Source organism: Ursus maritimus, unplaced genomic scaffold, assembly GCF_017311325.1.
Source record: "Ursus maritimus isolate PB19 unplaced genomic scaffold, ASM1731132v1 scaffold_9, whole genome shotgun sequence".
NCBI classification, from domain to species: Eukaryota; Metazoa; Chordata; class Mammalia; order Carnivora; family Ursidae; genus Ursus; species Ursus maritimus.
The window spans coordinates 17588607-17610881 of NW_024427107.1; the positions used below are offsets into that span (position 1 = coordinate 17588607).

Sequence of the window (22275 nt, forward strand, 5' to 3'; positions counted from 1 at the left end):
ATAATGACAAATCATTTTATTTTTAAATTATTTTGCTAATCCGTGCTTTTTTGTTTTTTTTGTTTTTCCCCTGTTGATTAAGGTTGCATGATGGAATTTGAATATTACCTCAAGAGGTTTTATGTTTTGGATTAGCTATAACTGTGTTTGTCCTTTGCTGACCATTTCTTCGGACTCATTTTTTGGTGTCCTTTTGAGGCAATAAACTCAAAGGGATTATAACATGGACTACAAGGAAAGCTGCCCAAGTGTAAGCATTCCCAGCTCTGATGAACACAGAGAGAAAAAGAAGAGGTTTACTGTAAGTATGTAATATAAAGCCTATGGAGAAAAAAATGAATATAGAGAATATTTCTGCTTCTGTTTTTGTTCTTCCTTAACCTGGAATGTCCTCCCCATGTTTCTACATATCTAGATCTTACCTTTCAAATGATATATCCTCCACAGTCTTCCCTTTGTACTCTAGCAAATTACAGTTTCCTTTTCAGATTTTTGCCTGTTTACCTATCCCCTGGGAGAAGCTTATGAAACTCTGATAGATCCTCTCACCAGATAATGTGCAGACACGATGATCTACAAACATGCACATATTTTGCATGTGTTGTCAGGAGGTTAATGGACTCCAGAAGTCATGGTCCCATGTTAAGAACTCCTGTCTAGCAATTTCCACAGCATCTTTCTTATGACATTAATCATTTTCTAGCTCAGTGTTTGAAATGTTTAACCCAGTATTTTATCTCTTTTTTACCTGAAAGGCAAAGTCCATTTCTAATTTTATTTTTTTTTTATCACCATAGTATCTGCTATAGAACTATAAAGAATAAGCACAATGAATGCTTGCTGAATCATTGTATCAGTGAGAGTAGCCATTTCTCTAATTAGTGTAATGAAACATACTGTATTTAGTTCCAGTAATCCTGTTTGTGTATATATTCAGAGATCTCCTGCCCTCCTCCCCCTAAAACAATATCATTTATCTTGTCTATCACTGATCTGCTCTTCCTTGTAAGCCCCCATCTGCTGAGTAGTATGAAGAAATTCATTTAACTCAATTCTGTTTAACACCTAGTTTGAGCTAAAATTTAAGCAGTTCTGGGGCGCCTGGGTAGTGCAGTCATTAAGCGTCTGCCTTCGGCTCAGGGCGTGATCCCGGCGTTCCGGGATCGAGTCCCACATTGGGCTCCTCCACTGGGAGCCTGCTTCTTCCTCTCCCACTCCCCCTGCTTGTGTTCCCTCTCTCGCTGGCTGTCTCTCTGTCACATAAATAAATAAAATCTTTAAAAAAAATTTAAGCAGTTCTTTTAAGTTAAAATGCTCAGGCTGTCTTCATTCTACTCTCCTTCTCCTATTTGAACACACACTTCTCCAACTTGACATCATGGTTTATGAGTAGAGAGGTGTCCCCTTTCATGGTATTTGTTGAGTCAGTGACTGACCTCATGGTAGCCTGCTGAAGGTTCTTGCATTCTTGTCAGCCCTCTAGATCTTTGCTGTTCCGGGTGTAGAGTGACTGGTCTGGCAAACAGCCAGCTGTGGTTGACCTGATCTAGCCCTGGACATTTTGTTGGCATCCATTGCTGGCATCTGCAGTCGATCAACTGATTTGTGATCTATTCTTTGTTGGTTTAGCCAGACTGGTGATGACTCACTGCTGACTCAGCTTCCCCTTGGCTCTTGATAGCTGTAGACCCCACTGAGGCTCTGCCATTCCTTTCACTGCTCTTGGCTCAAGTGGTCTACCCCTGCCTCTGACCTGGGGATCACCTTGCTCCTGCCAGGTGCATCCCATGACAGAAGACTTTCAACTCAGAGTTCATGTCATATGGGAAAAGTGGGGAGTTAAACTAAACCCTTTGGTCTGACCACTCCAGTCATGCTTTCTTTTCTTTTTTCTTCTCTTCTCTTCTTTTTTTTTTTTTAAGATTTTATTTATTTATTTGTCAGAGAGAGAGAGAACAAGCAGGGGGAGTGGCAGGCAGAGGAAAAAGCAGGCTCCATGCTGAGCAAGGAGCCTGATGCAGGACTTGATCCTAGGACCTTGGGCTCATGACCTGAGCCAAAGGCAGACGCTTAACCAACTGAGCCACCCAGGCGTGTTTTTTTTGTTTTGTTTTTAAGATTTTATTTATTTGTCAGAGAGAGAGATCCAGGGGGCTGGAGCCCCCAACGACACTTTTCTCCCTAAGTCCCAGACAAGGAACTGGAAAAAGCTTCTGTCCTTCTCTCCTCGGTTCTCCCTTTCTTAATAAACGCACCTCCACACTCTGTACCAAAGCCCAGAGGAGAGGCTGCAGTGTGTGTCTGGCCATTTGCCTCTGCTCAGTGTTATAGCAGTAGCTTAAGCATTGTTCATTTATTCCACAATCTTATAAGCAAGTCTTAGAAACATCACATGGATGGTTAGTAAGAGGTCAGTACCTCAGTAAAATAGTGGAGTGTGTGAAGGTTTTTTTCCTTCCCTCTCCTATTTTTTTTTTTAACCCTTGAACATTCTTTCCTTCAAGGGCATAACCTCCTGCCAAGTTTGATGGAGGGTCATATATAGCAAATATAGGCAATGGGTTATTTCAGTGTCCATTTACTTTTCGTGGTAGAGGTAGTTTCATGCCTTCTGTAAAAGGTTCAGGGAAGCCTGTAGCATCACTCTTTTTTTTTAAGATTTTATTTATTTATTTGACAGAGAGAGACAGCCAGCAAGAGAGGAAACACAAGCAGGGGGAGTGGGAGGGGAAGAAGCAGGCTCCTAGCAGAGAAGCCTGATGTGGGGCTCGATCCCAGAACACTGGGATCACGCCCTGAGCCAAAGGCAGACGCTTAAGGACCGACCGCCCAGGCGCCCCCTGTAGCATCACTCTTACTCACCTGTTCCCAGAGCTGTCCCCTGCGTTCTCGAAGGCCTCCTCCAGATCACTTTGTTCATTTCCTTGCTTCATGTTATCAAATGTTGCTTTTGTAGAGAGGCTTTTTCTGACCACCCTATGAAAATAGCACCTTCACACCCCACCCTACTCCTTTCACTCTCTGTCCTGCTTACCCTATTTAATTTTTTGGGAGGGGGGTGGCGAGGGACAGAGGAAGAGGGAGAGAAAGAATCTTAATCAGGCTCCACACCCAGTGCAGAGCCCAGCACGGGGCTCAGTCTCACAACCCTGAGATCATGACCTGAGCCGAAATCAAGAGTCAGATGCTTAACCAACTGAGCCACCCAGGCGTACCACCCCTTTTTTAATGTAGGCTCCACACCCAGCATGGAATCCAGTGCAGGGCTTGAACTCACAACCCTGAGATCAAGACCTGAGCTGAGATCAAAAGTCAGATGCTTACCCAACTGAGCCACCCAGGTTCCTCTACCCTATTTAATTTTTTAATAGCAGTTATCACTACCAGACACATTTTGTGTTTATTCATGACTAGACTAGAATGCAAGATCCTTTGAAATCAAAAGAACTTTCCTCACTGTTGCTTTATCAATAGTACCCAGAATAGAGATGGATATTTAAGAAGTATTTGTTGAATTGATGTTGAGTGATACTAAGTTCACATGTTAGTTGCTGACCACTACAGGGCAGTCCTCAAGAACCTCAGTTCTAGTCAACACAGATAGACCCTACCTCAGCCAACACAGACTCTGTGTCGAGCTTCAGCAGGTCCCAGATGCCTGTGCCATACTTGGGAACAAAAATAGATATTGTGTTATTTGCTACTTGATAATATGTTTATACTCTAGTTCTCATGTCTTTTATATAGCTCTATACTGTGAAGCTTGTAACAGAAATGCATTGCCTTCTAGGATGTCTTAACTTAAACCAAGTCTAAATTATACTTTCATTTACCCATTCAACAAATTGTCATTGAGTTTCTGTCATGCGAGGTGCTGTTCTAGGCACTGGGGATATGGTAGGTAGCAAGAATGATACAGCCCTTGCTCTCAAGGAACTTATGTTCTGGTGGGACAAGACAGGCAATAAGGAAATATTTTTTTAAAAAAACCAAATAATTTTATATTGTAATAAGTATTGTACTGCTTTCTGTGAATTCTTGTGCTTCTTTTGCAAATGAAAGTGTTTTGTTTTGTTTTTTTTTTTTTGAAGAGTTTGTTGTTACCTATTGGTGTTTTATGAGAACTTACTTAATAGGCCCTTGTTCAGGGTGCCTCGGTGGCTCAGGTCATGATCCTCGGGTCTTGGAATGGAGCCCTGAGTCAGGCTTTCTCTTTCTCTCAAATAAATAAATAAAATATTTAAAAAAAAAAAAAGGCCCTTGTTCATAAGTCATACCACAGACTGGTAACTTCATGGGGCTTTATCTGAAGCAGAGCTGTTTCAGCCTGGAACCTAACTGTGGGTTCTAGTCTTGGCTGTCCTTGGGTAACCATGGGAAGCCACCTTACCACACTAGGAAGCCAGCATAACTAATTCAAGAAGCTTGCAGTCATCTAAAACTAAGTTTCTGATCCTTTGGTAGCAGTCCTATCTGATCCTGAATGCTCTATGAATTAAATCTGTAATCTAGTCTTGGAAACGGTGTAGCTTCTCTGGCCCCTTGACCAGGTTCTTTATACTCTACTTCCACATTCTCTCCTTGTGAGCAGTATAATCTTACAAACAAATCTGGTATCTTATATCCAGTAGCTTCCTCTAAGACAACTTGATGCCTGCTTGGTTAAGACCAGAAGAGCCATGTTACCCCCCACCACCCCATGTCGCTCATGTAGGGTGCCTGGGTACTCTTTTTCTCTCAGTCTGAGTAATTCATCACTTAACTCAGATGACTGATACCAAGGACTTTGTTTCACCTTCCGGTGAGACCTTATCCTCTCTCTCACAGAGATACGTGACTTTGCATTCTGGGAGCCTTCTCACTATGCCCCCGAATTCATGTTCTAATCACATGCAGTATCAGAGAGGTGCTCTTCTCAGTATTATCTAACTATTAACTTGTGAATGTAGCTTTCAATCTTTTATGAGAAAGGATAGTTTATAGTTTATACAGTTTGTATGCCCATGTTCTAAAATAAACCAGACTGCAGACAACTGTATTGTAAACCCCAAAGTAATTCCTATCTCTATAATTCATAATCCAAGTCATACATAGTGAGCTTTTCCTCAAACACCTGGATTCTTGCTATTTTTCTCTTTAGAAATGACACACGGGGCTCCTGGGTGGCGCAGTTGGTTAAGCGTCCGACTCTTGGTTTCAGCGCAGGTCATGATCTCAGGGTTCTGGGATTGAGCCCTGTGTCGGGCTTCTCACTCAGTGTGGAGTCTGCTTAAGATTCTCCATCTCCTTTTGCCCTTCCCCACCCCTCGTGCTTCTCTCCCTCTCAAATAAATAAATAAATCTTTAAAAAAGAAAAAAAGAAATGGCACAGATCTTTGGGGTCCCAAACCATTCTCTCTACATTACTATGTTGAATTATACTCTGAGAGTATGGGTTGGGATGAATTATGAGAATTAATTCTGTATTATAATTGTTGATGATTTGATACTGGTTCTGGTACATGAAGGGTTAGAAGATTTAAATTTTAGTCTCATAAGTCTGTGAATTTGGCAAGTTATTAAACTTTTTGGGCCATCATTTCCTCATACATATACTAAGGATTGTAGTGGTTGTTCTTCATAGGGTTGTTGACTCTGGTTATATGAAGTTATGTATATATGAAAATTATTAAACACCTGTAAGATGGTAGTAGGAAGTCTGAGGATAAATTCCTAGTTTGAGAAGTACTATGTACAAGATGACCTGGAAGGTGAAGAACTAATAATTGAGTCTTTATAATGGTTAGTGCTGGGGAAGAAGAGTAGAAAATAGCATCAGTTGAATCTATAATGTTGTAATCTTGGGGGGGAAAAGTCTGAAACAAGAATGGCAAAATGTTAGAATTCACAACATTTGAATGAGTTCACAGGTGTTCACTGTGTTATTCTCTCAAAAATTATAGAAATATTTCATAACATTTTAAAAATAAAATATCTCCTAAAAATAAATAAAATAAAATATCTCCTTTCAAGAAGACGAAGTGAGTCTTTTAGCCAGTATACTTGTGTATTTTAGAGAATCATGGATAAACATGAATGTCTAATATCAGTTCCATGAGTATAAAAACAGGTTATTCACCTATTAAATAGCTAATGAATGTTTTTTGCAGTCAAGTTTTGTTATGCTATTTTTTATTTCCACAGGTTTATAAAGTTCTGGTCTCAATGGGCAGGAGTGAGTGGTTTGTCTTCAGGAGATACGCAGAGTTTGATAAGCTTTACAATACTGTAAGTAAATGTCAGTCTGCAGGATTTTTATTTAACACAAAACACCTGAGGATGCCTGGCTGGCCCAAACGGAAGAGCACAGTCTTGATCTTAGGGTTGTGAGTTCAAGCCCCATATTAAGCATAGAGACTACCTAAATAGAACTTAAATATATATATAATAGAATATAATACCTAAGAAAACTTGCAAATAAGAGAGGTTTGTTTTTTTAAGATTTTATTTGTTTATTTGAGATAGAGAACATGCACGAGCAGGGGGAGGGGCAGAGGGAAAAGGAGAAGCAGGTTCCCCACTGAGCAGGGAACCTGATGTGGGGCTTGATCCCAGGACCCTGAGACTGTTACCTGAGCTGAAGGCAGACGCTTAACCGACTGAGCCACCCAGGCACCCCAAGAGAGATTTCTTTGAGTGATTAAATAATACTCCTACTCAAATAGACAAGTAGAAAAGGGTAAGAGATTCTTCAGAAGCATCCTACAAAAAAGGGTGGAGAGAGGATTGTTGAGAATTTCCAAGTAAACTCTTGAAGATATTATAAAAGCTAGATGGCGCGGCTTAAAATACATTTAATGTCAGAATATTAGAAATAAATTCTTTCCACTGCCTCTCTAATAGTTGTTAATCATCATGTTATTTCTGGTTAAATTGCCCAGCAACTAGATTTAGGTCTGAAACTTTGTCATGAGCTTACCTTCCTTCTGTAGTTTCATTTTTAGCTAGAGATAAGTCTTCGGTTCCAGATTTTAAGTAGCCAGTACAACTAAAATGAATATGGACTTTTGTAAGTTCTCAGAGTTACTGGCGAGTGGGGGTGATATTTAAGGCATCATTATTTGTTTAAATTAGTAAAACCTATTTTTTATATATTCAGAATTCAGATATTAAATATTATCTTTAATCCAGTGTTTGCAATTACAAATACTCTCTAAAGTAGGAAGCAAGAGCACCATGGTCGTTGTAACACATCAGGCCAGATCTATGCAGAGACTGCTGTTTGTGTATCATTGTCCATTGTTGTGTAGGTATTAGTCATACATACCTAGGAGGTCAAAGAACACCACCTGTGTTGATCATTATAGACCTCGGATTATTAAAACAGCTCTGGATTCTAAGCTTTGCTTCAGTTAAGAAAAAAAGCAATTATGCTTCAAATCCGAAATTTAAATTTTTTCTGCCCTAAGAATAAATAGGAATCTCCTTACATCATTATTTAATAAATGGTAGGTTACCAGGCATCCTTCAGAAAAAAATTGTTTCAGGGGCGCCTGGGTGGTGCAGTTGTTAAGTGTCTGCCTTTGGCTCAGGGCGTGATCCCGGCATTATGGGATCGAGCCCCACGTCAGGCTCCTCTGCTGGGAGCTTGCTTCTTCCTCTCCCACTCCCCCTGCCTGTGTTCCCTCTCTCTCTGTCAAATAAATAAAATATTAAAAAAAAAAAAGAAAAAATTGTTTCATATTTAAAATAAGAAGGTAATTTTCTTCAATTTTCTTAACTCTGTCTCTTGATTTTAAAAATAGGGTTAAACAGATATGTAAGTCTGTGACTTACATTTGTGAGATACTTTAAATATGGAGGAAGTTAAGCAAATCTCAGTTAAGAGGTAAATTACTTCTAAGTGGGCCAGAATGAATCCAATGTCTAGCTGTACAACATTCCATGTTTTGTTAAGTCGTGAAAGTAAGGCTTCTGATTCATTTTTTTTTTTTTAAGATTTTATTTATTTACTTGAGAGAGAGAGCACTAGCTGGTGAGGGGCAGAGTGAGAAGCAGACTCCCTGCCGAGCAGGGAGCCTGACTTGGGGCTCGATCCCAGGACCCTGGGATCATGACCTGAGCCAACGGCAGACACTTAACTGACTGAGCCACTGAGGCACCCCTTCTGATTCATCTCTATTTAGCATTTCATTGTGTCTGTTTTTCCTTCAAATAATATTCAAATGCTTTGCTAGTTAAAATTGAACTTTTAAAATAGTACTTAAGTATTTTAAATGGCGTAATTTCCTATGTAACATTAATATATATCCTAGAAAATCTGGAATATGGAGGAAGAAAGTATTTAAACTTAAAAATCACCCCTACTATGTTGCTACTCAGAGATAACTGTAGTACTTTTACTGTGTTTTCTTCTGTTTTTAAATTTTTTTATGCTTATGTAACTGAACGTAATATATGTATTTAAATTGCTTAATCAAATGGTATTGAGACAGTCTTTTATTGACTGTAAGTGAAATCACACTTTTGAGAAAAATAATAGCCAAAAAGAATTTGTACATGAGGGGCGCCTGGGTGGCACAGCGGTTAAGCGTCTGCCTTCAGCTCAGGGCGTGATCCCGGCGTTATGGGATCGAGCCCCACATCAGGCTCTTCCGCTGTGAGCCTGCTTCTTCCTCTCCCACTCCCCCTGCTTGTGTTCCCTCTCTCGCTGGCTGTCTCTATCTCTGTCAAATAAATAAATAAAATCTTAAAAAAAAAAAAAAAAGAATGCTTAAAAAAAAAAGAATTTGTACATGAGGATATCTTCTGTAATGTTGAATGATTTTTATTTATTTTATTTATTTACTTATTTATTTTTAAGTAGGCTCCACACCCAGTGTGGAGCAGGCTGAAACTCATGACCCCAAGATCAAGACCTGAGCTTGATCAAGAGGGATGCTTAACTGACTGAGCCACCCAGGACCCCTATAATGTTGAGTGATTAAAAAAAAAAGTTTATATTGAAAAAAAATAGTTTATATTGGAGGCTGGGTGAGGTTGAATTGCCAGCTCTATTTGAGATTCTTGGATGCCGTTATATAAATGATCAGCATTTTTTGAGGATTGTACAGATTTGACTGTAGCTATCATGATGGTACTGTAACAAACATATGCACATACAGATAGTATATGAACTTCTTAGAGAAATAAGATCAAATTTTTCTCAGTGAACTACTAATAACTGAAAATCTGAGATTTCTTTCTGTATTTTGCTTAAAAGATTATATGAGCCAGATTTACCTCCTAAAAGTGTTGCCTTCTGTAGAACTGTTTATAAGAAAGAGGAATGTAGGGGATGTCACCTAAAAACTCAGCAGTGTGGAAATCTTGCATGAGTGAAGAGCCGTCCTCATGTCATGATGGTTTCATGATTTAAATAGCTAGAGATTAGGGGCACCTGGGTGGCTCAGTTGGTTAAGCATCTGCCTTCAGCTCAGGTCATGATCCCAGGGTCCTGGGATTGAGCCCCACATCGGGCTCCCTGCTGAGCAGGGAGTCTGCTTCTCCTTCTCCCTCTATCCCTTTCCCTCCCTCCCCTGTCCACTCGTGCACATGCTCTCTCAAATAAATAAATAAATAAATAAATAAATAAATAAATAAATAGCTAGAGATTAATTAGGTTAGGGTGTTAATATTTGAGTATCTTTAAGTCTATAAAGTAAAATTTGAGTATCTTGAAGTCACTTTCATTCTCTTTTTCCGTCAAACACCCATCTTAAGCTTTTTGCAGAAATTTTTCCTTAATATATAGTTGAGTTTTTATTATTCTTCTCCCTCATTTTTCCTGTATTTCTCTTCCTTTTTTCATCTTTTCTTATTCCTCCATTTTCTCTGTCTGCCTCTTTTTCTGTTAACTCCCAGTTCTGCCTCCTGTGGTGAGGGGCAAAGTAAAAAACAGGGAAATAGTATAAGTTGTGTTCTTTGAAACCACAGAAGTGAGGTTAAACCTGGCCTGGATTTCCCTAAGTTTGAAAACACAAATTCTTTCCCTGTGTTCCTTTTAGAGTAAAAGAAAAAAACTAAAATACCCAATCTGTAAACATTTGTCCATAGAAATGTATTTTTTATGAGTGTAGTCTGCATTTAAAATTTTTTGATTGTAGTTGTTGACACATACACAAGTAGAGAGAAGAGTACCAACACAGAAAATAATATAATGTACCAGGCAGCTGCCACAGTTTCAGATACATGGCCGTTCTTGTTCCGTCTCTCTCCCTAGCCAGCCCACTGTAATTTTGAAGCAAACTTTAGACTTCGTATCATTTCATCTGTAAATATTTTAGTATACATCTCTAAAAAGATAGAAGTTCATTAAAAATGCACGTACGCACACAGTACTGGTTTCACATCTGAAAATAATTAACAATAACATTTTAATATCCAATATTCAGTCAGTGTTTATAGGACTGGTTGATAAATCTGTGAACTGTCTTTATATTAGGAAGTCTCCCCCTTCACCTCTCTTTTCTTGCCTTCACAGTTTTAGTTGAAAAAGCAGGGTCATTTGTCTATAGATTTTTCAGTCTGGATTTTGCTGACCACATACTTGTGGTGTAGAGTGATTAATACATTCTTCTATTCTTTGTATTTCCTGACATTTTGATAGGTGGATATAGTGTGCGTGTGTGTGGTTTTTTGACATCAAGCTTATAATAAAAATAAGCATTAACCGATTTTTATGACTTTACTGCCTGCCCCAAATTTAATGTAATGTCTTCAGGGCCAAGTTGTTTGTCTAGGGATAAGCAAATCTGATAAACAAATGTATTAAAATATTAATAAGGGTAGGCTAGAGCAGAGAATTTTGAATTTTGAAAACAAAATTCACCTGCTTTCTTAGAAAACAATTATCAATCTGTTCATAGAGAAAGAAAAAGATCACAACTTCTCTTGAGGTAATAAATGGTGAGTAACATGTATTCAAAGCTTATACTCCAGATTCTTGTCTAAGCACTAAAATCATCTCCATTTTACAAGAAAACTGAAGCACAAATATGTTAAGTGACTTATCCAGGGTCACAAAGATACCAGGTGTTCTATTGGGACAAAATAGGATGATTAATCAAACAAATGTTATTTTATTGGTGTAGTTTAATTTTGTATATTTGATCATGATATCCTTCAAAGTATGCCTTATGATGGATTTTCTCGAAAATCATATTATAATTTGTTTTGGTACGTGTATAACTAGAAGATTTAGAAAATCAAGTTCATATAATGTTATTTTTTAAAATTCTAGTTAAAGAAACAGTTTCCTGCTATGGCCCTGAAGATTCCTGCCAAGAGAATATTTGGTGATAATTTTGATCCAGGTAAGCAATACCTTCATAGACCAGCCATAAGTGATAGTTGAAGTTTGAGGAAGTAGTTAACGAACTCATTGTGCTGTATAGTAGTACAGGGCTTCACAAAGCTAATTGATCTCATGTTCTTCCAACATAATGCCTCAGGAAGGGGCTCTCTGTGTACCACGCATTGTTTTGGGTTTTTTAAAAGATTTTATTTACATATTTGACAAAGAGAGCGAGCGAGCACAGGCAGGGGTAGCTGGAGAGGGAGAAGCAGACTCCACACTGAGCAGACAGCCCATTACGGGTCTCCATCCCAGGACCCTGCAGTTGTGACCTGAGCCACGCTTAACGGACTGAGCCACCCAGGCGCCCCCCCCCCCCCCCCCCCTCCCCTTTCTTCCCCCCCCCCCCCCCCCCCCCCCCCCATTTTATGTATTTATTTGACAGAGAGGGACAGCGAGAGAGGGAACACAAGCAGGGGGAGTGGGAGAGAGAGAAGCAGGCTTCCCGCCGAGGAGGAGCCTGACGTGGGGCTTGATCCCAGGACCCTGGGATCATGATCTTAGCTGAAGGCAGATGCTTAACGACTAAGCCACCCAGGCGCACCGAGGCGGGTATTCTTATTGTCATCACCGTTTTATAGATAAAAAAACTGAGGCACATTTTGGTTAATTAATTTACCCAGGGTCATAGCTAGTAAGTGTCAGATTTGGAAGTTAAATTCAAGAAGTCTGGCTTCAGGTAAATTTATCGGTCATTAAGGATAATTTGGGGTACTTTCCTAACCACAAAGGACATTTTTTGTTACATCCAGAATATTTCTGAAATATATACTGTATACACGGCACCCTGCAAGACTCTGAATGGGATACTAAGAAAATGTCCTATTGTTCAGCCTTAGGGAGCCTCATGACACATAGGCTGTCAGGAGTGTGAAGCTATATGTCTGAAGTCTCAAGCCTGGAACTTTTTCCACTTGAATCCATAATATCAGTCCAGGTCACAAATGGCTGCATACAGAGAGGCAGAAGTCTCCTTATCCACCAGATAATCTCCTTATGCAAATTAGAAAAGCCATCTGTCTATGCCACAGGTGAATCCTGATGAGCTAAAGTGCTGTCTATTGTCATCCTTGGTCTCAACCTCTGTAACTAATTTCCTGTAGCCTTATAACCCATTAAACCTATGATGCCTTACATGTCTGCTCTCTTGGGTCTCTACTCAAGAGATAAGTTCTCACATCACTTATCCTGACTGTACAGCTTCTCTGCAACTTACCCTTCTATCATTTCTTTCCCTCAAACCTTTTCACTGTGCCCTGTGAAATTCTGTTCATGATTAACAAAGTCCTCTTTATCCTCCATCTTTTTCATATTTCTTTTACATTCTTGCTTTAATTAAACTTAGGTTTTTTCCTTGAGGCTGCTGGATCATCCCATATAGCCTCTCAACTGGAGGCTCTTCATTCTGTTACACTCTATGAACCTCAGGATTGGAGAGGGTTCTCACTTCCCCTATTATGTATAGAATTTTTTTCCCTTGAGACAGTTTAGTATACTTCACTGTCATTGGCAGTCTGTCTCATCTGGCTGTAGATTTTATGAACATTGGTATTTGTCTTTTTTATTGATGTATAGTGCCTGGTAGATCTTGGGTTTTCAGTAAATATTAGTTGAATACGTGAATTCATTAATAAAGAGAAGCAGATAAAAAAGAGAGAGAGAGAAGCAGGAGAAGACTAAGTTGCCACAGCAAAGCCAGATTGGACATTCTGCAGAATTGATTCTACAGGCCAGTGCCTTTGTACTCATTTTGTTTTCAGCTGCAGAATGCTCTTTTCCCAATGAAATCTTCTGCAGAAAATATCATGTGTAGAGCAGATAAAAATGGAGCTGCTTGTTGGTATAGCAGTGAAGTGTGTCTGTGGAGCACAGGTTGAAAAACATCACCATGGGCAACATGTGGGTCCTAGAGTTATGTGGGTAAAGTGACTATGAAACACTGTGTGAAACCGACAGTGTGCCATACACGGTAGGCACAGCAGAGAGAAGAGACAGGATGGAGACTAGAACACAGCGTAAGGGAATATTCCGATAGACCTCACATTAGAGAATCAGAAAAGGACTGGGGTGGAAAAGGGCTACAAATGGAGCAATATGCAGGAAAAATCTGTAAGGAAAAATCTATAAGAAATCTTGGTGATTGCTTAGGTAAAGGAGACCTAGAGAAGAGAATGAGAGATAAGTGAGGTGTCAGGCGTGGGTGAATGAGAGAATGAATTACTGTGAAGTGGCAGAAAGACATCTGCGAGGAATCGAACTGTGTTATTGATAATAGAGACTTGAACTCAGGCTAGAGTTCTGGAGAGCCCTTAGTTGAACCTAATGACAGAATCATTTCATCTCATCATGGGAAGAAGACAAAGAGATAAAGACATCTCTGCATTCTTATGTCGTAGTTTAAGAGGATTTCTCCATTTTCTTGTTTTCACTTCTTGATTCTGGTGGTTGCCAACCTCTCGAAGATAAGTTTTACATATCTGAACTTAGGTTTTAAAGGTTATTTCTACCTGTACTTTTCAAAGGTAAAATTCCATTTTGAATTTAAGGATCTTTGTGTAGAGGGCACAGAGATAGCTATACTTTTTATATTCTGAATGGTTTAATATCAAGCCTTTTGCTAATAGGATCCTGAGGTCAGTATATAAACTGTTTTTTTGAAGTTAAAAAAAAAAGTTTATTTCATCTTACCTATTGAAAAATAAGTGTACAAAGTAAAAAAATCTGTGTGAGTCCAATAAGAGACAGGGCATATGAAATTGACAGACTATGAATGTTGACTATATAACTGTTTGCTCAGTATTTTATTTATCCATTCACAAAAACATCAATTAACATCAGTTAAGTTCCTTTCATTACACTTGTGTTAAGGGCTAATGGTAAAATATTTTTTAAAGGCATAATTCTTCAACAGCTTATGTAGAAACCACTTTTATTTCTCACTTTTAACCCTTACTGATTGAAGAGAAATAGGTTTGTACAAAATAAAAAGACAACTCTCCATTATTATTCTAGTCTTTGAGTTCTTTTGAAGTCAGGACATTGTACCCATCTAGTTCTTCATAAGACTTGATGTAGGTACCAATGCCTCAGGAAATTTTTCTTAAGTGCTTGGTCAGGGTTGGGGAGCCTCATCTCTGCTCATAGCAGCTTGTGAATTCTGTTAGTTCCTTTGGTGTGCCCAAGTGTCGTGATTTGTTTACATTTGTCTTCCACTAGCATCTGAGCTTCTTGAGGATAGGTACCGTGTCTTAATTAAACATTTTCGTATTTCCAGTGCCTTGTACAGGGCAGAGTGTCTAACAGGTGATTAGTGAACAAATGAACAAATGAATGCATGCATGCTATTTTCAACCAGTCACTTATTTTGGGAAGGCTACTTAATAAATATTAGGTTAAAGATTTTAAAAATCACTTCTCTTAGAACTTAAATTTTCAAATAGTTGAGGATTCTGAATTAGGTGCATTAATTTTTTTAGCCAGTCTTACTCTTTTTCTCTTCGTCGTCTTTTTTGGAGGACTTCTGTTTTGAGTGTCACAAAATGTTATATATATAGCTAGAAAGAGAGCTTACGGATCATCTAATTCTGTCCCCTACTTGACGATTAAAGAAGGGAGGAGTCTGTGGTTAGAAAACTAGGCAGTGGCAGAAGTGAGGTTCAGTTACATCTTAGACTCTGATTCCAGTGTTCCTTCCCTGTAGTATGCGGTTTTTAAAAATGCTGCTACTGTTATAATAGTAGTATCTAATTATATAATATTTATAGTAATAATATAATAAAGTGATAATAGTAGCAGTAGTAATGATAATAACTGTGCTATTATTTGAGCTCCTAACTGTAAAGTAGCTCTTTTACCTCTGTTTCATGCATGAGGAAAATAGAGATGTAGCAAAGACCAATCACACAGCTAATATATAGCAGAATTACATTCATCCAGGTTTGTTTCTCTTTTCACTTTACTCTGTTGTCTGATTTATGCATGGTACCTTTAAAAACAAAATTCACGATCTTTTTATGTACATATTATTTTAAAATTTAAAATCACTTGTTTGGAACATTACAAAAATCTTAACCTTATTTCCTAACCTGAAAGATGTGGGTTAGTACTTAAAAAAAAAAAAAATCTCTATGGTCCCTAGAGGCTCCAAATATCCTTTGATGGTGAATATAATTAGGCACTCTGGCCACCAGTAGCAGTATTAGGATTAAAACCCAAGACCGCCTTACATCAGAGTTTGGTGATTTTTTTTTCCCCTGTCCCACAGCATTAGAAATTGTGTCCTCTTGGTTGATTTTTCTTGAAGCAGTTAAATGACAGAGAAATCTGTATAGGTCATTTTCATATGCACTCTGGAGACTAAAGCTCTCATTTTATTGTTTAAGCATTGATTTCTTTTCAGTCTCTAATTGAAATTTCTTTTGAATTACAACAGATAAATTCACATAAGTTCTTAATTGGAGAGATTTTTTAAAATATATCTCTCCAGGAGCTCCTGGGTGCCTCAGTTGGTTAAGTGTCTAACTCTTGATTTCGCCTCAGGTCATAATCATCAGGGTTGTGGGAACCTGCTTGGGATTCTCTCTCTCCCTTTTCCCCTTCCACCCTCCCCTACCCTCCATGGACAAGCCCAGATAGATAGATAGATAGATTTATCTCTAAGTATAATGCTTAAAGATAGTTTATCAACTTTATATAAATTCTTGGGACTTACCCAATAATGGGTTCGTATCCATTTTAGTCTTACCTGGAATTTTTAAAGACATTTGCATGCTTAATGTTGATCTAAAAATTAAGCTTGTAATTTCCTCTAAACTCTGACTACTATAGGGCTTCTTTTCTCATTACCGACTTTCTCTTCTTATGTTGGGCTTTCCATAGGGCTTTCAAAAACTGTTCAAAGTCAGCAATGAAATGGAAGGTCTAGTAGCACTTCTGCAGCATGGGCTGTAGCTCACTAAAGAAAGGAACTTACTCTCAAAATTGATCTCCCAATGTAAAATGTACCTTTAGTAAGTATCCATCCACAGAACAGGTTAGAACTGCATCTCTGTAATCATTAGCTTTTCTCTAAATATGTCACATGTAGTCATTCATTTTAGTTTTCTCTCCTGTGTTACTAAGTTCAGTTCCTGAAAAATAACTATGTTTCAAGTGTAGTTTCTAATGTAAACCTCACCTATGCTTTTACGGTGTGATGAATACAAGGAATGCCCTTGGAAGAGTTTTATAAGGTATCTTCCTGAAATTCTTCAAGAAACTCACAGTTGAACAGGAAAAAGTACTAAGTGCATCTGGATCTGATAGACCAGATCTAATTTATATTTGTTCTTTTATAGCCATACCTTACATTTAAGAAATGGAAATAAACCTATGTGCCTAGAAACAACCCATGATTTTGGTGACAAACATTGCACATTAAAACCTTTATTGAGTAGAAATCATTTTACCTAAACCAAAACTCGAGTTGAATATTGTTTATAGATTTTTATTGAGACATTCACTCATTGAGACATTTTCTCAAATGTCCTGTTTTTTTCCATTTTTAGAGTATCTTTTCTTAAGAATTAGGGTTTAGGATGATAGATTTTAAAGCCACAACAACAAATAACAACAACAATAACAAAAATAGTAGTAAAGATTATGCTTTTTCTCTACCAGGCATTCTACTGTAAACTTACATGCATTGTCTCACTTAATCCTGTACCAGCATTATGAGGTATAAATGTTATTACCCTCATTTTACAAGTAAGGATTTAAATCTTAGAGAGGTTCACGTTCAGTTAACTAGTAGTAAGTAGCAGAGATAAGATGCTTGAATAAAGTTTTTTAATTCCAGTAAACTTTTGTGCTTAACCTGTATTGCTAACCTGCTGATGCATGATCCTTAATTATCAGTCAAAACATTTTGAAGCTGCTGGACAGTTGTTCTTTAGGAAATTGTTCCATCGTATTTTTCAAGGGATGTTTAGCAGGGGGAATTTTTAGCAGCCAGGTTTTGGTGATACTCAATTAACCAGTTGCAAGGATTTCCAGTAATTCTTGTTACTTTTTAAAAATGAGTGCAATTTCCATCACCAGTGTCATAGTGTTAATTTGTATTCATTACCTGGTAGTACTTGAGGAGTTGGACAAAGGAAAGCCCTTCTCCAGGTTTTATAGTGAGTCTGTTTAGAACCTAAAATGGGCATTTCTTTGGAGAGTTTTCTTCTGGGAGATACGTTTTCTGCTTGATTTTAATTTTATAATCATTGTATGTGTAGATTTAAAAATATATATTTCCAAGCGTTTCTTATTGTTTATCAAGAAACATGAATTAAGAAATAACTGATCAAAATTCACTATCTTTTGGTTGTCTATTCTTATAAAACTGGATTGATGATAATTACATAGTCTGACATAAATAATCCTAATAGTTTATGTCTCTCTTAACAGATTTTATTAAACAAAGAAGAGCAGGACTGAATGAATTCATTCAGAACTTAGTTAGGTATCCAGAACTTTACAACCAGTAAGTAATTTTCATTGTGTTTTGAAGAGGTGCTGAAACCAAATATAAAAATACTAAATAAGCCACTGATCTAGATTTTATACATTCTGTGGAATATTGTGCTGTATATGTTTGTAAAATCCTCAGACAGTTTTCCCCTGGTGTCCTTAATCTCCTTTTCCCTCATCGACTCAAGGTCCTAGTTATTTTCTTTCTGCCTTTTGTACTTGTATCAGTTTTATAGATTAAACTTGAAAGAACTTTGCATAGTACACAGTTAAGACATTTTTCTAATTATATTCAAAAAAACATTTGTTAAATCACCATGTTGTACACCTGAATCTAATATTACACTATATGTTAACTAACTGGAATTTAAATAAAAACTTTTTTTAAAAGCACTTATTAAGTACCTGCTGTATGCATTGGTAATGTAAAGAGAACCTTCCAGAGGCACAGGCTCCCTGTCTAGTGGGAGAAACAGACATATAAACAAGGAATTAAAGTTTTATGATGGAGGTGCTAGAAGATAACAGAGAAAAACGTGGCCAGCTTTCTTTGGGAGGAAGTCAGGCAAGGCTTCCTGGGATTTAAAGGATATGGAGCCATTCAAGAAAAGGTAGGGAGGACATCCAGACAAAAGGGACAGTACATGTCACAGAATCTACAAAAAGCCTGACATGTTCAAAACACTTAAGTGTTTACATGTCACGGTGACTAGAATACAGAGTAGGTTTTCAGAAAGGAGATGAGGCTGAAGGAGATGGCAAGGGTCATGCACACACGCCACTACCCTGTTCCACTTGGTGCGGTATTCTGTCGACCCAGACAGGGTCTCCAGGCCTTCTCCACACAGCATTGCTTTCAGCCACTTAACATGAAGGGGCTTTCCTGGCCTATATTAACTAATCATGTTAATAAACCAGAAGGGTGGGTCATATTGAAAATACCTAGGAACATACAGGTAGATCTGTGGTTTGAGATGTGTTTTCATTTCTGGGTCTTCAGCTTAGATCCACCCCCTAACTGTTAATTTTTGCTGTGTGCACTTGAGATTACTCCAGATTGTCAGATCGGTGTCTTGTTTGAAATATAGTTCATGCAACGAGAGGTCGAATTTGTCTTCTTTAACAGGGCCTCACATGGAATGAATATAGAACAAATGTTGTTGCTGGTGATTATTTCTCCTGGCATGTTGAAGTGTTACTGAGAACGTCTACCACTGTATATTAAATTCTAAATATTCATTCTGGATCTGGAAGTATAACATTTCAAAGAGGTTATATTTGGTATTAAAAGTCAACTAAAAGCAATTTGATTATTTTCATTTTAGCATTATACCATAAAATACACAGTTCTTAAGTATACAACCTAATGGATTTTTATGTACATAAACACCCTATAACTGCCCCCATTCCATTCAAGGTAGAGGACATTTATAGAATTCCAAAAATAGATAGCTAAGAGTTTTTTCAAACTTAATTTTTCACTGACATTTTCTTTTTAATAAAAAGTGACATTTCGTATTTTCTGGATCTCATCTTGGTGTTAACAGAGCCTTGTTAATTTTCACGCTTTTAATTTATATATCAAACTATAATATAGCACAGATTTAAGAGAGCAGGAAGAGAAGCCAATCATCCAGTGTATCTTGAACACCTACTGTGTACATTTTAACTCCTGTGTTAGGGAAATGCACTTTAAAAATTCCTTTTCTTAATTGTGTGCCTGGCTGGCTCAGTCAGTGGAGCATGCGACTCTTGATCTTGCGGTTGTGAGTTCGAGCCCCATGTTGGGTGTAGAGATTACTTAAGATAAAATATTTTTAAAAAATACCTTTACTTGCTTTTAAAACAATTTTATTAAAATTTATTTTTAAAATTATTTAAAAACTGGAATAAAGGGGCGCCTGGGTAGCGCAGTCGTTAAAGCGTCTGCCTTCGGCTCAGGGCGTGATCCCGGCGTACTGGGATCGAGTCCCACATCGGGCTCCTCCGCTATGAGCCTGCTTCTTCCTCTCCCACTCCCCCTGCTGTGTATCCCTCTCTCGCTGGCTGTCTCTCTGTCACATAAATAAATAAAATCTTTAAAAAAAAAAAAAAAAAAACTGGAATAAGATAGGTTAATATTTATATCTCTGATTTCTAGATTAAAAAAAGTGTTTTACGAGCATATTGGCAGTGCATGATGTATTGTAAAGTAAAACAATGACAAATTTGACTTAATAAAAACTTTTGAACCCCAGAAATCACAAGTGAAATTAAAAACTAAAAATGTAGAATAAGCTTCCTATAGTAAAGGACAATAGATAAAATATACTTAATATAGAAAGAGCTCATACAGATAGTATGCACATAAGACACAAGAAGAAATGGACAAAGCATATTAACGATTTATAAAAGAGGAGATACAAGTGGTGGATTAATTACCAGAGAAACTGAATATTTCCTTATCTATTTAAGAAATGGAAATGAGAGTAAAAATACCTTATTTTAGCTTTATTGCAGTATAACACTTACAGAAAAGAGCACAAATCATGATTATACAGCTTAATGAACTATGAGAAAGTGAACACATCTGAGTTGCCACCCCTGCCAAGAAATAGAACATTACCAGCATACCTGAAACCCCTCACATGCCTCCTCTCAATCTATTCCTTCCCTCCTTCCCAAAGGTAACGATTCTCCTGATTTTTAGCAGGATAGATCTAAGGTGCCGTTGTTGTATTTTATAATACATTCTCTGTCTGGCTTGTTTTCAACCATATGAGAATCATTTATGTTGTTGGACATAACTATAATTTGTTGATTTCCAGAGCTGTATAATATCCCATTGTATGAATATACTCCAGTTTATCCATTTTACTGCTGATGCACATTTGAGTTATTTTTATTTTGTTATGAATAATGTTGCCATTAACATATCTTTTCATGCACATGTGCAAACGTTTCTGATATATTTGGAGTAGAACTTCTGGGTTGTAGGGTATTATATGTTTAACCTTAGGGGATAATGTTAAAAATGTTTTCCAAAGTGATTTTACCAGATAATACTTCCACTATCCATGTCTGAGATCACACTGCTCACCTCACCAACACTTAGTATTGTTAGTCTCTTCAATTTTAGCCATTCAGGTGAGTCGGTTGTGGTATCTTACTATTGTTTTAATTTGTATTTCACTAATTACTAATAAAGTTGAGTGCCTTTTCTTTAAATTACTATTTTTCACTTACTGAATTATTAGAGATGGTAATATAAACTAATATTTAATGCTAATCAGAGCTGGAGAGAGTCTTCAGGATGTTCATATACTGCTGGGAGAGAATAAATTAGTATAATGTCTCTGGAAATCAGCTTACCAAACTGTATTTAAAGCCTGAAAATGGTTTATAAGTCAGATCAAATAAGTTTACTTTTAAAAATCTGTAGTGAAAATCCTAAATGCAGTTCTGCTGTTATACACAAAGATTATCAATTGCAATGTCATTTATAGCAGTGGAAGTTGTATAGTAAAAAGTTGGAGGCCATCTATATATATCCTAAAGAATCATTGAGTAACATTTAGTGCGTTATTATACAAGATCACACATCTATCAAAAGTGACTCTTTACAAGGAGTTTTTAACAACATGGGGAAATGTTTATGATGTAATTTTTAGGTGAAGAACAAATCAAAATATTTTAAATGCAGGATCGTCTTAACAGTGCAGAAATTAAATTAAAATAAATAAAATAACACCAAGATTAGTAATAGTTGCCTCTGTGTGATAAGATTGAAGATCCTCACCCTCACCTTAAAAAAATTTTTTATTGAGATAAAATTCACATAAATTCACCATTTTAACTATTTTTAAAGTATACAATACAGTGCTAGTTAATATAATCACATTGCTGTACAACCATCCAACTATCCAATTCTGTTGCCTCAGGCTAATCTAACAACATCGCTCCAAAGAGACTACAGTTGACCCTTGAACAACATGGGTTTGAACTGTGCAGCCCACTTAACGCCTGGATTATTTTTGGATAAATACAGGACATACTGTAAATGTATTTTCTATTCCTTATGATTTTCTTAATAACATTTTCTTTAGGTTATTTTATTGTAAGAATACAGTATGTAATACACGTAACACAAAGTAAGTGTTAATGAGCCGTTGATGTTACTGGTAAAGCTTTGGGTCAACAGCGGGCTGTTAGTAGTTAAAGTTTGGGGAAATCAAAAGTTACACATGGATTTTCAACTGCATGGGGCGTTGGTGTCCCTAACCCCCATGTTTTTCAAGGGTTGACTGTACTTTTGAAATTTCTCCTTTCCCCCAACCCTTGGCAACCACTAATCTGCTTTTCTGTCGCTATGGGTTTGCCTGTTCTGGACATTTCATATAAATGGAATCATATAATATATGACCTTT

At 37.4% G+C, this 22275-nt stretch overlaps 1 protein-coding gene across 6 annotated transcripts in view; it reads left to right on the forward strand.

Annotated features, from left to right (window-relative positions):
- SGK3 (serum/glucocorticoid regulated kinase family member 3) overlaps positions 1–22275 on the forward strand; it is a 138623-nt gene that overhangs the window by 78903 nt on the left and 37445 nt on the right. For 4 of the 6 annotated variants that reach the window (XM_040625653.1, XM_008706742.2, XM_008706744.2 and 1 more), the window contains exons 2-5: positions 83–301; positions 6184–6267; positions 11261–11333; positions 17807–17882. In XM_040625653.1, coding sequence (XP_040481587.1) covers positions 224–301; positions 6184–6267; positions 11261–11333; positions 17807–17882 — 311 coding nt within the window. In that variant the 5' untranslated portion in view covers positions 83–223. Of the gene's footprint in view, positions 1–82; positions 302–6183; positions 6268–11260; positions 11334–17806; positions 17883–22275 lie in introns of those variants that run through there. The other 2 variants (XM_008706743.2, XM_040625654.1) reach the window with 2 other exon arrangements.